Below are 19496 nucleotides of genomic sequence, written 5' to 3' on the forward strand. Positions count from 1 at the left end.
AAACACCATATTTCACAGTTGGTGTCTGCTCCCCAAACCCTTGCTCACCCCGCGGGAAGTGCATTACAAGAAGTGGCACAGGCAGGTATCACTGCTGTGAGCAACCCCAGCCTAGCATGGAGGAGGCTGCAGCCCCAGTTAAGGAGGTGACGGCAGCCGGTGATGGCTCCACCACAGCTGGGTAATCTACAGACTGCATCAGTGTTCAAGCACTAGCTTTGGTTCATGGAAACAGGGCTAGGATGAAAAGGGCAGGACTTTGGTGAAGGAGCCCATGGTCCCATGTCTAGCTCTGGCTGTTGAGGTCCCTTCTTCAGCCTCTCCATCCATAACTGTAGGGTTGTTTGTCTTTGAAAAGCACCCTGAGATCTGCAGATGAGCACTGCTGTAGACAAGCTGCATGTTCATGTTAACATGGATCAACACTGGATCCCAAGGGCTTTTGAATGAATATTCAAGAGAAAGTGGTTTGTGTTTATTCTTTCAGCTCCAACAGAATAATTAAGAACAGGATAAATAGTAAGTGCAAATGATGCAATGAAGCATCTGATAATGCTCAGGGGGGTCACAGAGGAGGAGCCAAGTTAATCTTTTTTAGCCGAACAGTTGATGATTTTTGTGATTCTCTAACTATAGCCTGGGGTTTTTTTCTGCTTTTGTAGATGTGGACAAATGTCTTTCCAACCCTTGTCCTGCCCTGGCCACCTGCAACAGCACCCGTGGCTCCTATATCTGTCAGTGTCCTCTTGGATATGAGCTGGAAAAAGGAAAGTGCAATTTAGGTAAGAAAACAAAAGTGAAAAACCGGAGAAGAAAAAGATGGAAATAATTATCTGTAATCTTCTAAAATAAATTAACGTAGGCTCAGACTAGTTCAGGAGCTTAATGTTCCTCCCAACCACCGCTTTTAACAAGAGCCTTTTACTGTTTATACAAGTGCAGTGTCTAATGCCTGTCGTGTTGGGGTGTCCCAGGGAGCAGGCACAGTGATAGCTTAGGGTTTCTTAAAAACACAGCAACAGAGCAGTGGGCTCAGGCTTGTTAGCAAGGACAGACGTGCCCCTTCTGTTCCTAATGTGTTTTACAATCCCCAAAAAGCGTTCAGCAGCTTATCATAGCTGCAAACCCAGGCAACGGCGCTTGGCTTGGGAGAAGTGAGTGAGGCTATTGTGTAACCTGGCTTCAGTGGGATCAGCCATGTGTGGAAGATTAAGCAGGCGTGAAAGTCTTTGTAAGATCAAGGTCTTGTTTCATACCTTTAGCGTTTTTCATGCAGCACAGTTATTAGTTGGAACTCAGGTTCTGACCTCCCTCTATCAGAGGACTCTCAATCTCAAGGACTTACAATGTCCCATTGTAAAGGGGAATTTGTTTTGCTAGAGTTTCTTCTGACCCTTAATCAGTGAGGATTAGAGGCATGAAAATTTTGCTAAGGAAACATGGGTGAGGTGTCCCTGAAGGGTGTTTTGAAACATTTCTTTGAGTTGGAATGTGTCAGCTTCTAATTTAGAGAGTTGTTTTGATTATGCCTTGAACTGGGATACAGGCAGATTATATAAATACTGCAAAGGTGATTGTCATCTTATTTTTATCTGGAGTTGTTACATTCGAAGTGTCTGATATAGAATTTGTGGTGAAGATAGGCTCTGTGGATGGGAAAAATGGGAAAGACTTGGAGACTTTATAAAGTTATCTGCAACCGTATTTGTTTTTCTGGTGGAACATTAAATGAGCTCTGAGTTCTCATTTCCACCGAGTATCTCATGACACTTGATACAAGACATAGGGATATTATGTCTCCGAGTCTGGACAACTTAGATTATTGCATTCTGCTGCCATGAATCAAATATGAATCAAAGTACAGAAAAATACATCTTTTGGACCTCTTTTCAAATGTCATTGCTCATTCTGTCCAACAATTGGAAAAATGAAAATATCCTTTCTACAGTGCTTTATTTTGACTTGCTGATTTGCTTTCCTTCCATTGCAGGGAGGGGTAAGAGATTTGACATGTTTACCCCAAATTGTTATAACTAGCTTTGGTACCTGAAACTGTCTTGCTACTAAATTTAGCCAGCTGTCTCTTGTTCAGGGGTCCTTTTAAATTAATCAGTGTTTCTATATGAAATGTATGAACGCTGTGGTGAAATGGTGGCTGTTCAGCAGCATTGAGCTCCGGAATTTGACTGGGGCTGTGGGAACATCTCAGCAGCCCTTGGGAAAAATCCCAGGGCTGGGACTTTGCTTTATTGGGGCACTGACTCTCAGAGGTGAGTTTTCTGTCTACTGCGTGAAGGAGTTTTCCATGCAGACAGTCTCTCATGTAAGGTGGATGAAACCACAGCTACGCATGGCATGGAGACATGTGTTCCAACTAACTTGTCTTATTCTCTTTTTCAGTAAGAATATTTATTGGCCAGGTCCCCCTGAAACTTAATATTACCCATGGGAAGTATGCAGAGCTCCTCCACATCGAGGGGGAAATCCTGGCAATGGTGAGTGTCATTGCTGGGACTTTGGCAATGCTGATGGGACAGGTCCCCCTTGCTCCCCTTATGGTTGTCATGGGAAGCCACAAGACTCTGTAGCGTGGATTTAGCCTTTTTAATCATTGAACCATCCCGGTCTGGTGTAAGTAGGACTGGTGAGAGGTATGCTTTTAAATCCCAGCATGCTTCTTTCCCCTCCCCTTCCCAGGCTGTCAAGCCAGCAGTGGAGAGATCCGGCTTCTACAGGGCTTAAGACAGCACATCTGCCCAGAAAACCCTGCAGCCCTTTTCATGAAGCAATGGGGCTGGGGTCATGCTTCTGCAGCCTCCATTCTTTCCTAGCGTCTTCTGCACTGCCTTTTCCTGGCCTCAAAAGGGCTTTAGTGCTCCTCCAAGGTCAAACATTAAAACAGTAACTCGGGCTTCATCGTTCAGCAGTAAATCTCACAGGTGCTGGGGCAGGTTGGACTGCAGCTGGTGCCACCTTGCCCTTAGCCAAACCCTGCAGGATGAAGTGCAGCAGCAATGCCCAAACAGACATACCTTCCTCTTGGTGGAGTTTCCCAGCCATGCTATCACAACCATGTGTCCTTCAATCCGTTCAGAGCAAGCCCTAGTTGAGCTGGTGGCTTCCCCACACGCTGCGCTATCAGTTGCTCCAAAAAGACCCCTGGGCTGGGGATAGGTACATCTCTGTGCGTTATTTAGCCAGATCATTGCATACATGAGTTTGTCCTGTTAGCAGTTTCTGGCCTGGCTGCAGTTCATCCCAACTCTTTTTGGAGTAGGTGGTTTGGAGATGCCGCCAAGGGAGAGGGGAGCCAGGGTGAGTCGTCTCGATGCTGCCTGCATGACTTGTGCTGCGGAGCGAGCACAAACAACTGCATGGATCCAGGGAGAGGGAGGCTCCTTGGAAGATGTGCAGTCTCTGAGAGTACTGCTTTGAGCTCAACCTCACATGGGGCTCTTCTCCCTGCTGGCTTCTGGCTCATCCTCTGCCTTGGCGGTCATTGCACAGTGGGGCCCCAGGCAGACGCTCATGTCAAAACCGTCTAGTCTTCGTTCTTCTCCAAGGCTGGTGACTTCAGCTGTCCCTTGCTGGCAATAGGACAGTGCATCTTTCTTATTGAGCAGATGAACTGCTGGGATGCTCAGAGCCCCCTCAGCCTCAGCAGGCAGCTCTGGCAAATGCAGGGGATGGGGTTGGTGACCCAGGAGGGCCATCCCGTGCTGCATCCCACTGGGCTGCCTCCCTCCATCATCCCCTGGGGCACTAACAGCTGCTCTCTCCTTCCTTGCAGCTAGATGCATCGCTGTCAGGCTTGCCGGGATACCACCACTCCACGGTTAAGGCGACCAGGTAAGGCTAAGGCGACCAGGGGAAGAGTGAGAAACTCGAGCGTTTGGGATGTCCAATTTGAGATCCACATTCTCCAGTTTGTGTTGGTGCTGGGCTTGATGCAATCTGGCCCGGTGGTAGTGCAGGGCATGGGACCACCTCGCCTGGCTCTCCCGGTGCCCTCCTTCTGGCCTGAGCGGCTTGGGGACGGGCTTGTGAGCTGCGCAGAAGGGATTTTGGCTGGTTTCAAAGTGAGCTACCAGCACTCCTTCCAGCCCCAAATTTACCTCTCTGTGTCTAAGTTTGTCCTGTTTTTAAGGTCTGTTACAATGCATGACTGTTTCAGCATGTATGCAATATTGTGTCTGTGTGAAGCATTGCTTGCATTAGTAAGAGTCCTGTGTGTAACATGCTAATGATGACATCAGACTGACCCATGGTACTCAGGGCTGTTTTGTTTTGTTTTCTGTTAGGGAGGCAAATTTTGTGCATGTTTCAGTGCAATCCACGTTCTCTTTAGCATCCAACGTGACTTTCTACGACGTTGTCAGCAGCGTGAAAAGCTACATTCGAGCTTGCAAATCCCCCACCGAAGCCTGCCAGTTCATCTCCAGCCTGAAACCACTCCACAGAGGTAAATAGCATCTGCAGGGACTGTGACGGGAGGGGAAAGGGATGTTTTACTTGGCTTCTTTTAATACAGAGGAAGAAAGATTTTGGTGTTTGGAAAAACCCCTCTGAATCTTTTTTATCTCATTTAAATGAGAGTCGTCTTAAGAGCCTTGCAGTACAAAAGGGATGCAGATATCGAGCCTTATCTTTGCCACATGTGTGAGAAATCTGCCTCTCTGTGAAAACATGGCACAGCACAGGATTAGGGGCACTGTAGGGCAGCCTTTCATCTGCGGGATGTGACACCGGACCCCGGCCAGATCAAAAAACCATGTCTTAATTCCACCCGCGCAGCCGGGGGCTGGGGAAACGGTGTGAAAGCCAAGAGACAAAACCCCCCAGTGAAGTCGATCAGAGTCGCTGGAGGCTGCGCTGGAGCTGCGCTCTCCTGCCTGCCCAATTTCAGTGTTGCAGGGTGTAAAAATGGTTTGCAATTAAGAGCTTTTCGAATTCTCTACCTGCCAAAGGGGAATGTGGGTGTGGCACAGAGAGACCTGGAGAAACATGTCAGCGTTGTGCAGGATCTTCTTGAGGTGGACCCCATCGGTAGTGGTGGCCTTGTGCCCTGCACCTCCTGGTTCTCGCTTTCCGAGGGAGCGATAGAGCAGATTTAGCCGTGAGAGGTACTGGCAGGATGCAGGGAGTGAGCACTCTTGAAAGATGGGCTCCTGCAAGGAAACTTCTGCACAGGGAGCTCTGTGACTTCGGGGTTCGAGGCTTCGAGGTTTGGCTTTGAGGATGAAGGATGGCAGCACTTAGCCTGGGTGTAGTGGGAAACCCCTCGGATCATTTTGGCAAAGTAAACACGAAGATGAGAAATGTAGCGTGTGCTTTTATTTTAACGTGCTGTATTTTAAAGCCACACTCTACCATGGATTGAATTAAATTATTTTGGTAGACCCGCTCAGATTATATCTGGCCTTTACCTCTGATACAATGCTTCTGGTAAAGTCTACTTCTAACCTGAAATAAGCAGAATAAGAAACAAGTTATGTTCTTGTGTAAGTCCTTAAAAGAAAAGATGTTAGATCAAAGAAAAAAAAAATGATGATGGATCTAGCAGGGAGAGGCTTATAATAGGTGAGTGCCAAATGAGTGACACGTTTTCTATAAAATCCTATTTCTCAGGAATTTTTTTTCATTTGTTCATTCCATTTAGTCTGACCTCCCAGTAAAAAATGTTAATTCAGTGACAAAATTTCCATCATTTACCCACAGTTTTGCTGAATGCTCATTGTAACAAATCTGACTTTCTAAAGTAAAACGCTGCTTCAAAGTAAGGTAAATGAAAGGGCAAATTCTTTGTTTGAAAAATGAAGAAATCCAGTGCTTAGTATTGAAATGGAAAAAAATTGGTTTGGGCTGAGCAAAATGTTTTGCTTGATATAAACTTAAAAATTGATCTGTTGAACTGTCTCAGGGGGTGAATGTGTTTTAGCCTGAGCCAAACCAAATTTTTCTTTTACATTTCCCCTTCTGCCTCTGAGCTGAAACATTTATTATTCACCCCCTCTATTTGCCTGTACAAACGACGGTAGATATGCAAGAAATGGCGACATAGTGTAATGTTGACTGTCTCCTAATGGAACAAATATTATTTAAAAAAAAATATTATTTAAAACAAAAAGAAAAGAGATTAAAGCAGCACATGAACTGAATGTGATGCCTGGGGAAAGCAAATGTGCGTAACAGTGGGTTCAGTGAGAGCTACGCTGATGTTGGATGCCTCTTCCTGACAGTTGGCAGCTTGTGCAAGCAGAAAGACCCTGAATGTGACAAGGAAACTTCTGAATGCACTGACTTTGATGGAGTTGCACTCTGCCAGTGCAAAAGTGGGTACTTCAAATACAACAAGATGGACCATTCCTGCAGAGGTATTGCTCTTTATGTGGCATATTTTCTCTGAATTTTGCTTAAACTTTTTGTTCCAGTGAAAATGAGTATGTCTGTGTCGCTGTGCATGCAAGAAGCTCAATATTAAGAATAAATATTAGCAGCTCAAGTTTCTTTTATTTAGTTAGGGGACTTTTCAGCAGATGCTGAAGATACAGTCTCTCTCTAGGAATAATATTATCTCTTTCTGGAGCACACTGTGAGTCACAGTGGTCAAGAAGAGGCAGAAAGGGGCCCGACTGCTTTGGGCTCCAGTTCAGTGGCACAGAGCAGAGATGATGTGCAGCTCTGCCTGTTTTGATTTTGTCTGAACTCTCAGTGAACTTGGGAGAAGTGCTTTAAGCTCAAGCTTATATTAATACATCATCAATATTTTTAAAATGAGTATCTGAAAATTATAATGAATTTGTTTTTTAGCTGGGTTCCTAATAGAAATTTTAAGCTTAAGGGTTATATTATTTTTTAGCTACTCCTCAGATCGTGACATCTGCTTTTTGCTACATTTTATACAAGGTCTTTGCGTGTGTGACAGTGGTCAAAATGACTTCTGTAGGATCAGGGTGTCCATTCCCTAGTTCCAGCAGTTGTTGTAGGGCTTCCTAAGAAACGCAGTTTTCTGAAGACGTATCAAAAAGAATTGCATAGTGGTTCTATATTGCTTCTGGCAGTGTCTGCTGGGTTGCTGTTGAAATAGGAGGAGATGCTTTGTCGATTCCAAATCTGATCAGAGAGTGAGAAAACTGTGTCTGGAAATAACTCATGTGCTGCAGGCTCTGGGATGGACATGTCCGAGATGGGCATCTCTGGGTCTTCTGTCATGGTCCTGCCTCTCCTCTGCTCTGCGGCTCCAGGCAAAACCTTTCTCCTTTGTGTTTTCCTTCCCTCTCTTAATCTTGTATGTTGGGGGAAGGATTTCTATTAGGAAGTACTGACCATCTCCACCGAGCCTTGAGAGGCAGAGAAGGGCTTATGTAGTGAGTGGGGAGCTGAGCTGAAACCTGGGAGGCTTTTGCCCAATTCTTGCTCCATCATTGACGGTGGGGACCCAGGGCGAGTTACTCCATTTTTCTTGTCCAATGGGATCTGAGACATCTGACATTTTGTATATGTGGTTGCTCCCTACTTACGGGTCTTGTTTGCTGTGCAAAATATAAAAACCCCTACCTGCACACAGTGAGGCCTCAATTCCACCTTCAGCTCGCTGCTGTCAGTAGGAAACATCTTATTGACCAGCTTGAGAGCATCTGAGAGTCAGGGTTGATGCCGAATTTAGGCTGCAGGGCAGTGGCATGAGGGTAGCACGGACTGCATGGTGCCACGCTCCGGCAAGATGCCAGGTTTTGAGCACCACTTTCTTCCCAGCTGGATAAGCCAGGTGGTTGGGATTTTTAAAGGCTTTTTCAAAAGCCAAGCTATAGCCCTGATTTCATGTTTAGGGCTATTTTCTGATAAATATAGCATACAATATGCCAGACTTTTTGAAAATCTCTGCCCTATTAGTGACTAAACAGGAACCGAGGTCTCTTGAGCATCCGACCCTCATTGTGGGTCGTGAAAATATGGCGTGGTAACTCCAATTATAGTATTTGCAAAGAGGGAAATGGCTATTGTGCTGCCCTGTCCGGTCTCTCCCGTGGGAAGGCGGGTGCGGCTGGGAAAGCCGCTGGGGCACAGGGGATCAGCTGCCCTGACCCCCCAGGATTGTTCTGTCCTGCCTTGTGGTGTCTGTCCCCTGGGGCATGCTCGAAAAGGCATCCCCTGGACCACAGAAGGACTGGGTCTCTGAGCCACAGGAGTTTCAACTTGTTGGCCGTGGTACCTCTCAATGTGCAATTCGGTTGTCTCTGGGTCATTGCTGTTTTTCAACCTTCCCAGTATCTTCAGGGCTGTTTTAGAAACAGGGCAACAAACCCAATGTGCCAGCTTTTCAAGGGCTTGCTATTTTTAATAGTACAGAGTATTTCTGGAGCAAAGAAAGGAGAAGCAAAGCAGGTTTCCAAAGAGACTCCCGAGTCTCTTTTGGGAAGGTAAAGGCAAAGGAATCCCGAGTAGAAAAGCACAACTCGATAGCTTTGCTTGGCCCCTGACACTCTGTTCCCTGCTCATGTTTGAGAGCTTGCCGAGTGAGGGTGACAGTGTGAGCTCTTCTGGGAGCATGTTCAAAGGAGCAGAAAAGATGCCAGAGGAGAAAGCAAAGTGGCAGGAAAAGGCAGGGCGAGGAGAAGAAAAGGCATAAGCACAGAGCGCTTAAGTAAGACAGAGAGATGCATGTTCAGGATCTTGCTTTTCCTCTTTACTGCCCCTATAGCCTCCTGGCCTGAGAGTTGTGTGCCAGTGGGGTCCCAGGGCTGCTCCTGCCCAAGGCACGGCTCCACCTTTGAGACCACTCAAGGTGTATGTGCCCTGCACACGTCATTGGGCTAGGGCTGAGGGGGTGAGATTAGGCTGGGCTCCTGCATCTGCCTGCAGGCTCCTCTGGGCCTTCCCAACACGCAAGCGGCAGGCTGGGGCTGGGGTACGTGGGGCTGCTGCGCTCATTAGAGAAGGCAACTCCAGTGAGCTGTCGAGGTGATGCCTCCCTTCCCTTCACTGCAGATTTCGTTATTGCCTGATCTTGCGGCTTGCTTTGGTAAAACATTGGCTCCATAGTGTTTTTGGTCTGCTTTTGTTTGCGAGTGAAAGGAGCAACCCATCCAGTCTTGTTTTGCTAATGCCTCGGTGTTATGAATGAGCCAGGCAAGGATCCTTTGGGATTTACTACCCTTGCCCTGGCTGTTTGTCGACTGAGGCTCTTGGTCAGTTACTGCTTGGCTCTTCCTTGACTTCAAAGAAACCATCTTAGAGAGAGAAAAATAAATCCAGTTCAAAAAGCATCACGATGAGATGCAGCGGGGGGGGGCTACGTAAAGAGCCTCACCCTCCTCATCCCCAGCTCTGGGGGAATAAATGGAGTGAAGGAGGTAGTGGAGGAGTAGTGGGGCTATATAGGACAGAGAAAGGTGTGTAAGACCAGGTATCATGGACATCAGCCCCCCCCCATCAACATTGGTGCCAGTTGCTACGGAAAGTCTGTGCCTAGAGCTGCAGTATTCATGATGTGAATGCATCACTTACCTGCGTCCACACACCCTGCAGGGAAAATGGCGTGCTGAGTGACATGAGACGCTTAGTAGATGGTACATAGGCAAACAGTATTTCAATATGACCACAAGCAAGGCCAGGCATCCAAGAGCAAAGTGCCAGCCACACTGTGGGTTGTGTCTCCTGGAAAGCAGAGAGTGGGGCACAGCTGCGAAGAGGGCCTGGCGGGTGAAGAAGAGGTTTCCAGCTCTGGCTTGTAAGGCTAATATGGTCCCTGGGTGCATTTAGGGGGCACAGGTAGGCAGAAGAGGGGAAGTTTTGTGATCCCTGGGCTTGCGACATCTATTTCTGGGAACCAGAAATCAAAAGGGCCAAAGAGAACCTGTGAGCATTCAGAGAAAAGCTGCAATAACCAGGGACACTCAAAGATCTCAGTGCACTTGGCTTTATTAAAGTTAAAGGAGTGATTTGATGGTGAGGAGGAGAAATGTGATCCTGTAACTTTTTCCAATCTAGCAAGTAAACATCCAAAGGCTGGAATTTGACACTGGGATAATTCAGACCAGAAAGAAGGTGAATGTTTTTAATGGCTGGGGAAATTAACTTTATGAGCGTCTGACCCAGGGTTGTGGTTGATTGTCCGTCCTTGAAAATATTAAAATCAATTTTGGATGGTCCTCTAAAATGTAGCTCCAGTTCAACTATTTGATTTGAAACTGGAATTAAATTTAGGGAAGTTCTGTGACCTGTATTATGAGGGGGAGGTCACAGTCACATTGCTCCCTGCTGGCATCAGTATCACTTGTTATTGGTACTGGAAGAGCCATAAACTTCTGAATCCAGCCAGAATACTAGTGCTTTCTCTTGGTTTACTATGATATTGCCATCCCATCCTAATGGACAATGTTACGTTGTCCTTCTTGTCTTCCTTCCTCCCCTCCTGTGCTGTGTTTCTGAAAATACAGTCGCTGGCTGTGCCAGAGGGGAAAAGGCACCTGGTGTAGAAGAGGAGGAGAGGAGGCAAAGGCTTTGCTGTGGCTTAGCTGGGACATCTGCTGGAAGCCCCCTCCTCTCCCCATAGATTTCCTCACTCTTGCTGGGGTTAGAGAGCACCGGAGCTTTTGGCTGTGGGTTTTTCCTGTGGTTAGAGAGCAAGGCAGAGGGAAGAGGGCTTGAGAGCTAGTGCCTCACCATTTTTAAGCGTACGGTGTTTGAGGGGAAAAAAGATCCATGCGCATTTTTGTTTTCACTTAACAATCTAGTTTTATTCCCTGTGGAGTGTGCTGCAGGTTTTCCCAGACCACTGGGTGATGTCTTGCAGACCCCCAAGGGCTGCTGCATGTGCTGGCCCTGGCTTGTCCCTCTGCCCAAAGCAACTCCATCCACGTCACTCCTACTCAGGTCTTTGAGCGACCACCTTTGCTGCCTCTGCGAAAGGCAGCAGATCTGCAGGAGCTCTGGTGGGACTATTGCTGAGAAAACCAGTGATCTTATCAGTAATTTGAAGCTTATAATTGTATGTCCAGTGTATCATCACCTTTGCTGTTCATCAGAAGGGTAGTGTAATTTTCTCAGATAATTCAGGTGATGGGATAGCTGTCCATAAGCACAGAAATTATTTTATTTTGAAGTAATGGTTTCAGTTTTTCACCAACGTTTTGTACCTAGCAGTTTTCTGGGTTATTTAGACCTAGTAAATTTAATTTCTATTCTATAGTAAAATACGATATTTCAAAATTTGATTTAGCTCCAAATTTGAAAGACAAGAAAAAAAGGTGACTTGAGGCAAAACATACCATACCACTTTGGGTTACCCCTACTGTGTTTGCATAACTTTTTGTTGCAATACTAACATTTAAAAGTAATTAATAACATGCATCAATGCTAAAGTAGCACTGTTCAAATGAGGTTTCAAAACAAAAACTGGAGACACTTGTAGATGTTTTACACTGCTGTTTTGTGGGAAGCAATACAAGTGTGCAGTGAGTTTCCATTTGGGCAAGAAGAGGTTCTGCTGGGAATTACGTTACCAGCTGCCCACCCTGTCTGTGCCGAGTTCCGAGCTAGCTCTGCCGGGAAGCCCTGAAATGGTCCCATTAAACCAACAGGAGGTAAATTTAAGTGCACAGTGTTTTGCCTAAACCAGAGGAGATATGCATCACATCAGAGTGCATCGCAGTCTTGCTGTACCAGCAGCGCAGACCAGCTTGTCGGTCCCCAAGGTTGTTCGGGTGAGGCTGCTGTGGGAAGCGGCGATGGGAAATGCCTCCCCTGCGCCACTACGCGGTGCTCATGGCCCTTCTCTCTCCTGTGTTTTTAGCCTGTGAAGATGGATATAAGCTGGAAAATGAGACCTGTGTGAGGTATGGTGACTGTTCTGCCCTCGTCCTACCCCATTATCCTTCTTAATATTGCTTTGGTGACCTGTCGGCACAACAAAGCTGCTGAAACTCCCTGTTGTTTTCTGTTACCAGCTGCCCGTTTGGCTTAGGTGGATTCAACTGTGGAAACCGTAAGTACTGAGTTTTGTTTCTTTTAATTTCCACAGTGTCAGAAATGGGCAATTTGAAACAAGTAATTGCAAATTACTATGTCTAAAATGCAGTAGGTACACACTACTCTTGTCAGTGCTTTTTGTTTATTCATTTTCTGTCAAAAATTATTTTGTTGACCTTCTTTGACAAAGTTGACTTAATGTTATCTCCTAAGGAAAGGAGATCTCCTTTCTCGGGATACTCTGTCATGATGGCACATATAGTGGGCACTCTTGAAGCAAGGTATTTGGAGGTGGATCCATGAAATATCGTTCAAATTATTCTGATCTATCAGTGAAGGGAATCAAGCCCCTAGGACACAAGAGCTTGTTCTTCCTTCAGCAGGAGGTCCCCAACTCCACCCATTTCATTTGAAAATTTAAGGAAATGTTGCTTACAGAGGGAGGGAAAATGGGAAATATACAGTTAATCCCTTTGCATGAGGACTGTGGATATCTTTACATTACTATTAACAAGCACATCACTGTTTCTAAGTGATTCTCTGTCTTTCCCATATGTAGCATATCAGCTCATCACTGTGGTGATCGCGGCTGCAGGAGGGGGACTTCTGCTTATCATGGGCATAGCACTGATTGTCACCTGCTGCCGGTAGGTACCACCACTGGCCCCAGCTCGCGTGGCATCCCCTCAGTGGGTTACAGAACGCTTAGTGCTTCACACGTGAACCCTGAAGGACCAAAACATAGGTGAACACATAGGATGGCTAAGCACGTGGGATAATCAGAGATACTGAAGTATTGTATTGTGCTTTCATTTGGGGCATATATTTTTTTTTTTTTTTCCCCAGCAACGAAGCTAAAAAATTCAACTCAGTGTCTCTTAAGGATGCACCTGGCAATCATGTCCTCTAAGGACGGAGAGGCAAAGGAGTTCTTCCCACTCAGGGCTGTAAGGCAGCCAGGGAGCAGTCTCCAAAAATGCAAGCTAAGTAGAAAGGAGAAGTTTAGGCAACAGGAGGGGTTACTGGCCATTGCTCAAGTGGTGTCTGAGTGTATTTAAGGCTATTTTAATTCTCCTTTATGGACAAGTCCTGCATGTGTTATCACTCTGTGTGTCTCTCCCTCTCAGACACACACACACGCATGTACACATGTAGTTCCTGTACCAGCAGGTAGCTTCAGGCTAGAGATAAGATGTGCTTGCTGAGGAAGCTCTGCCTCATGATTTATACATCACGAGAAGTGCTGCTTTGCAGTAACACCCTCTCCCCCCCCATTCCAGCCCCCAAATCTAGGATTTCAAAGCTCTCTGATTAAAGTCGGCAGCTGGATTTATCAGTAACATAGACGTGGCAGTGGTTTGGTTGGCACAGTGGTGTGCACTTATTCCCCCATGTTTTGAGCCAGGGGGACGCCAGCAAGCCCCAGCCAGGAGGTGTGATGGCCAGTACACTTCCAGGCCCCGGAGTGCAGATGTCTGCAGGGATGGACTGATCTTCTCATGAGTCCTGCTCTTAGGCACGTTAAGCGACTTCCTGGAGGGTACTCTGCTTTGAACTGGAAGTGTCACCAAAGTCTGCTCATACAACATGGTCCTCATGTAGGGGCATATGGTGTCATTCAGACTGGCACCTTGCGGGCCTTCCTTCTTAGGAATTAACATAGTGCCTAGAAGTGCTATGGGCATAAGTTGGAACAGGAGAGGTTCAAACTGAATGTAGGGAAAAACTCTTTCACCAAGAGGACAGTAAGGCAGTGGAACAGGTTGCTCAGAGACGTTATGCCATCTCCATTCTTGGAGATTCCAAATGCCACCAGATAATGCCCTGAGTAGCATGATCTGACCTCGTATCTGATTTTGCCTCGCAGCAGAAGATTGGACTCTAGTCCTTCTGAGGTGATCTTTGTTCCTAGTCAAGGTTCATACCATGAAGTAAATCTCCTGATATCATGTCAGAAATGCATACAAGATAGCAGCATAAGTTGTATGTTTTCACTTTCCTTATTCTTTTATAAATAGGAAGAATAAAAATGACATAAGTAAACTCATTTTCAAGAGTGGAGATTTCCAGATGTCACCGTATGCTGAATATCCAAAGAACCCCCGGGCACAGGAGTGGGGCAGAGAGACCATCGAGATGCAAGAGAATGGAAGCACCAAGAACCTGTTGCAGATGACAGATGTGTATTATTCGGTATCTATCCATAGCTTAGCTATTAACCCTTTGTGCCCGATACAGCAAAGACACATTCCTTTATTTTTGGAAGGACAGATCCCTTTCCTGCAAAATAAAAGAGCAAATAAATGGTTTCCATAGACAGCAAGGCATTGGTAGTCCTATGGACTCCAGCTATTATACATGTCGTGAATATCACAAAGAGATGTCACTAGGAGGAGTGCTAGGGAAATGTCTAAGAACAGTCTGGTAGATGCCTAAAAAGCCCAATCCTAGAGTAAAGAAGGAGAGTTAAAGGTCTTGGACAGGCTGCTAGGAATTCCTGTGGGTAGTTTTCTCCCTTCCACCCTCACTGATGATGCTGGTAGTTTGAGAACTTTGCCTGGGGACTTCACCCCAAGATGGGAAGATGTTGGTCACTGAGGACCCCTCTTTTCTTCCACTCCTCCCGCTCTCCAGGGTACAGGCCCTTCCTGCAGCAGGAAGGGTGCGTGAGGAGCATCCCTCCAGCTCGGAGGGAACAAGTGGTAAGGAGGAAGTGGTGGAGGATTAATGGGCTGTGTGGGGCAGAGAAAGACACAAGCACAAGACCTGCTGTCATGGTTGGTACCATCTGCTAATGTCTGTGTCCAGAGCTGTGATGCTGGTGTATCATCTGTCACTAATCTACAGCAACATACTGGATATACTTACATGTGGGGCTTACTCATGTGAGTGAAGGTTGCAGAATTTCATCCAAATCACACATTCTGGACTCATAATTTTCAGAGCAGAAAGCAGTGAGCAATACTTTTTTGTGGATTGTATTTTAAGTTTTCCAGTAAGCAAGTTTACTGGGTTGTGCAGCATGAAGAGAAATAATCCTCCTTCCTGCTTCCAGTAAGAATGAGAGATTTGGAAATGAAAATATATTTGCTAAACTTTTTTTAAGACTTTTATTATGCTGGTGACTAGAAAGGGGAGCTTTTTAGCGAGGAGTAGGTGGTGAGGGCTTTGCATGTATCTGCTCTGTAACAGATCAAACCAGGTGGCTTGATGTTATTTACTGGGTGAAAGGATTGTACAGTCTTGGTCTTAGACATCAAAGTTCCTCAACGAAGTGTCCCCAGGAGATTTACTTAAGTAAGAGAAGGGAATAGAAAGGAAGGTCAGATCACTTTGTATTTGACATATAATTCAAGTGCCTTTGTTGGGAGAGTAGATACCTATGGTTACTAGGGAGAGAAGTGCTCCCAGGTAATACTCAAAGCAGAAGACTACCTTTGATTTTCTAGAAGCATTTCCTTTAAGGATGGCTCTGGGGCAATATCCTTTTCATGAGAGCAGTTTCAATGTCTGAGCTCATCAGCATAATTCTCTTGGATTAAAAATTAACTGTGCACTTAGACTGCACTTGGTGGAGTCAGGTAAACTTGAAGTCTGCTAATTGGCAAGATGCCAAAACTGGATTGCATCAAAATAATCCCTTCAGGCAATGCATAACCCCCACAGTAAAAATCATTCTAGGTTATAGAGATCATTAGCGATCACATTGTTCCTTCTAGCTACCGAAATAACTACTGGGAAAGATGGTAAAGCTGTGCCTGAAGGAGGATTTGAGTGTGAGAATAAGACCCTTTTTATTTAATTTTCTTGCTATTACAGCCAACTGGACTGAGAAATCCTGAACTGGAAAGAAATGGACTTTATCCTCCCTACACTGGTTTGCCTGGTTCTCGACATTCATGCATCTACCCTGGACAATACAATCCATCCTTCATTAGTGACGAAACCAGAAGAAGAGACTATTTTTAGTGGGGAGTGGAGAGGGAGTGGAAGATTGACACAGTTTTGTGGCCCTTGATCCCCAGGTACAATCGGTCTCCTGGGCAGTTCAGCCCACATCAATCTTACTCTTCCCATTTAACAGGAAGGACTTTGAACTCCATGACAAGTGTTGCTGCCCTTAGGAATGGTTACACTTGCTGAGCAGCAGAGAGAAGGAAGAGGAGGAGGGAATGGCTCAAGGCGCACATCACTAAAGGACCCAGATGGAAGTTAACACATGTACTCCGGATTTGTTCTGTGCTGCTGCTTCACTCTTTACGCTACATGGCAAGCATGGATCAATACAGGCAGATGAACTGTGCCCAGCACTCTGCATTGAATACCACTAGGAAGTGTATTGTTTACAGATCTTGTTCACTGTTGACTGTGCTTGTCTTCTTAGCCAACCTTCATGCAAAGATTCACTGTGCAACTCCCCTGGGTAGGGCAAGTTTGTCAACTCCCTTTTCCATTGCTGCATTTCTTTCTGCTTTCTACATGACAGGGAAGCTGGCCGATCCTCTGGCCCTCACCTTCTTACTGGTAGAAGTTCTCCAGATGGCTGGGTCCTTGCTGAAGCCTGGTGCCTGGCAATGTTGGCTGAATTCATGGCTTGATTGTCTCCAAGGAGTACGAGAAAGTTAGTCATTCCACTGCAATTCTAACTGAAAAAAGACACAGCTGATCCTATGTGCTGCTTCAAAAACTTCCTGTATATAGGGAAGAGTCTGAGTATGTTGTTGCTTTGTCAGCCAGCATTGTTCAGAAGTGATGCCACTACATGTCATCATAGTGCTTCTGTATATGATCTTATGGGGCTCTGTTTCCCTGCAGGGATTTAAATGCCTGTAGAAACAGCAATATAATATTAACTAGTTGCTCACAGGGAAGAAAAACATGAGCTGGGAATTCAGCATGCTCCTTATAAGATATCTGGGAAGGAGCAATAATGCTATAGCCCTGGTTGGGCAGGTGGAACATGAATTCTGGGCACTGCAGGTGGAACATAGCTTTCAAGTCTCCACAGCCCACCTTGACTTCAGTAGGAGCTGTGGAGGCTTTCAGTGCTTGGGAAAATAAGGCTCACTGCAGTCAGTTGCATTTAAGGGAGAGAAAAACATGATGCTTTCAATCCTAGTGGAACAAAGATCACTTATGTTAAAGTGTTTTGCTTTCTTCCATCCTGGTTTTGAGTGATTCAGCCCAGGCAGGTTTCTTCACCTAGGTGTGTTAATTCATCTTAATCACCTCTGCAAAAGCTGAAGAATGTATGTTAATACATTTCTCACCAAAGATCAGATTGAAAGCTTATGGACTGTATTCTGACCTGAGCTGGGTGTTGAAAGAGATCTTATTAATGAAGTATATTTACCACTTATCTTTACTGCAGTGTTAACCTGACTCATCCAAACCCTGTCCAGATACAGCATCCAGATACGTATCCTTCCCCTGAATGTGACTGTGCTTTTAATTCAAGGTGGCTGCTTGTATGAGGATAACAAATAGCACAATTCCTTAGCCATTAACCCACCATCTCTGTAGTGCATACATAAGCTAGTTTCACTGAAGGGCACATACCCTCTGATATTCCCTTCTGCCCCGCAGTGCTTGGAAAGACACAGTGCCTACAAGTAAGTTCATAAGGTAGCTCAGCCTACTGAAGCACTAAGGAGCATGGGATGCATCCCCCAAAGTGCCTAACCCCAAGTGAGAACAGCAGTTCAGATGCTGATATGTTGTGCAGTTGCTCACTGGAGGCAAACCTGGGTTGATGAGGAGCCCTCCATCAGGGAGCAGGTAGTAGTACTTGCGTCCTATAGATGCTGTGAGTCCCCAGATCCTTTCCCAGCATTTCGATGGCTGTTGTATTCCCTATCCAAAGTGAGCAACAGCTACCCAGAGGAAGGGCAACTAGCACTAGGCAGTTGTCAGCTGCGTGGGCCAAGAGGTTTCTAGTCCCTGCTCACATTTACTTCTATTTTCTCAAAACTGCAAGGCAGGAAAGGCACCATAAATGGGCTTGAGAACACATAGTTTGGTGCACCAGCCATAGCACACAAACGCAGTGTCTTTTTATGCCTCACCCCTTATCTACTATGTAGAAACAGCAGTGTGGGCTTGCAGAAAAACAGAACTTCACGGATGCCTAGGGCAGTATGCTTTGCACTTACATGATCTTATGGTGACGATGCATGCAACTTCATGTCTGTCTGATCCATAATCAACCTTGCAGGTGGTAGTACACAGCTTATCTCAACTGTAGGGAGGAAATGAATGGATGCTCATGGGAAGTACAGCTGCCTAAGGAGCCATATTTAAGGAAAACTCTAGTTACAGTATCCAAAATAGTGTAACAGGTAAAGCACAGGAACTAGCTGTTCCCTGTCACGCTGATCAGTGTTTCCAGTCCATGGATGATATTATTCTCCCTTTGGTTAGCAGCCAATATCTTAATTACACAGGATCCATTGGATGATGTGAACTAAGGGCTTGACTCTGCTGTGCTGTGGGATCCTTCAAAGAGGACATTGGCAGGGTCGTTTCTGTGCGGGTGAGTTGCCTCTGTTTTTGAGAGTGCCTTGGACAGAAAGGAATACCTTTCCTATGGTATGGAGGAAGGTTTTGTCTGTGTTGTGTTACAAAAGAAAGGGGGCAGCTGGGATTCATGCTAAATCTAAATCTAAAGCGTATAGATGAGCACTGGGCTCTGCTCCAATTTACTAAGCAGCTTAGCAAAAAGGAAGAGCATCTCAGCAATGATTGTAGGATTTAACCACGTGCTAGCATTTCATCAGGTAGGGAAGCATTTAGGCACATGCAAATATGTTGAATTGCTTGGTTAGTTCAAAGAGTGGGAAATGTTGCTGTGAGTGCCAAGTACAAAGGATAAAGTAGGAAATATCAACTCACAATTGCAGATCAATCCCTCATATAAAGAGCAACATGAATTATATGAACAAAACTCCTGGTCTGTATCTCACAGCAAATTGCAAATTGCAAAGGATTTGAGTGGAAATGAGATAGGACTGTTCCTAATTGAGATCACACAAAAGTTTGCAAGTAATTAATTTTAATTTTTAATGATCTTCAAATTCTTCTTAATGCTGTATCTGGAGTGAAAGGGTCTCAGTAAACCCAGCAGGATTTTCTGAGTGAGGACTGCAAAACTTGGCCTTTTCCAAAAGAGAGAACTTTCTTGCACCGAAATTTTCCCTTTGCCAGAGCAGGTAAACATTGGGAAATTTCTTATGAGAATGTATCCATTGCAGCCTGACCTTCCTTTTAGCTTTGGTAAGAATGGAGTCACAGAGCCAATGCATAGTCCACAAGAGGAGAAAAAGGGTCTCTCCTGATCTGCAGCACCTTCTTTGGGTGTCCTGGGAGGCCCCACTCAGCAGGCAGGAGAGGATTTAGGCAGGTGTCAGCACTGGGGTGAATGCAGGTGCTTTCCTGCACAGTGATCCAGGAAGTATTTGCAGAGCTGGTGGATGCAGCCTGGGGTGATTCAGCCCCTGGGACTCCACCAGCCCAGCCGCTCCCCATGC

The 19496-nt window shown here is 45.7% G+C and overlaps 1 protein-coding gene across 1 annotated transcript in view; it reads left to right on the forward strand.

The window, feature by feature from the left end:
* Positions 1-17609, forward strand: part of LOC104262838 (protein HEG homolog 1) — a 52326-nt gene extending 34717 nt beyond the window's left edge. Inside the window, exons 14-23 of the mRNA XM_059820511.1 lie at positions 663-782; positions 2401-2499; positions 3795-3849; positions 4302-4462; positions 6240-6374; positions 11795-11837; positions 11949-11986; positions 12530-12617; positions 13989-14163; positions 15790-17609. Coding sequence (XP_059676494.1) covers positions 663-782; positions 2401-2499; positions 3795-3849; positions 4302-4462; positions 6240-6374; positions 11795-11837; positions 11949-11986; positions 12530-12617; positions 13989-14163; positions 15790-15939 — 1064 coding nt within the window. The 3' untranslated portion in view covers positions 15940-17609. The remainder of the gene's footprint in view (positions 1-662; positions 783-2400; positions 2500-3794; positions 3850-4301; positions 4463-6239; positions 6375-11794; positions 11838-11948; positions 11987-12529; positions 12618-13988; positions 14164-15789) is intronic.
* Positions 17610-19496: the final 1887 nt, after the last annotated feature.

This window comes from Gavia stellata, chromosome 8 (genome assembly GCF_030936135.1).
Source record: "Gavia stellata isolate bGavSte3 chromosome 8, bGavSte3.hap2, whole genome shotgun sequence".
NCBI classification, from domain to species: Eukaryota; Metazoa; Chordata; class Aves; order Gaviiformes; family Gaviidae; genus Gavia; species Gavia stellata.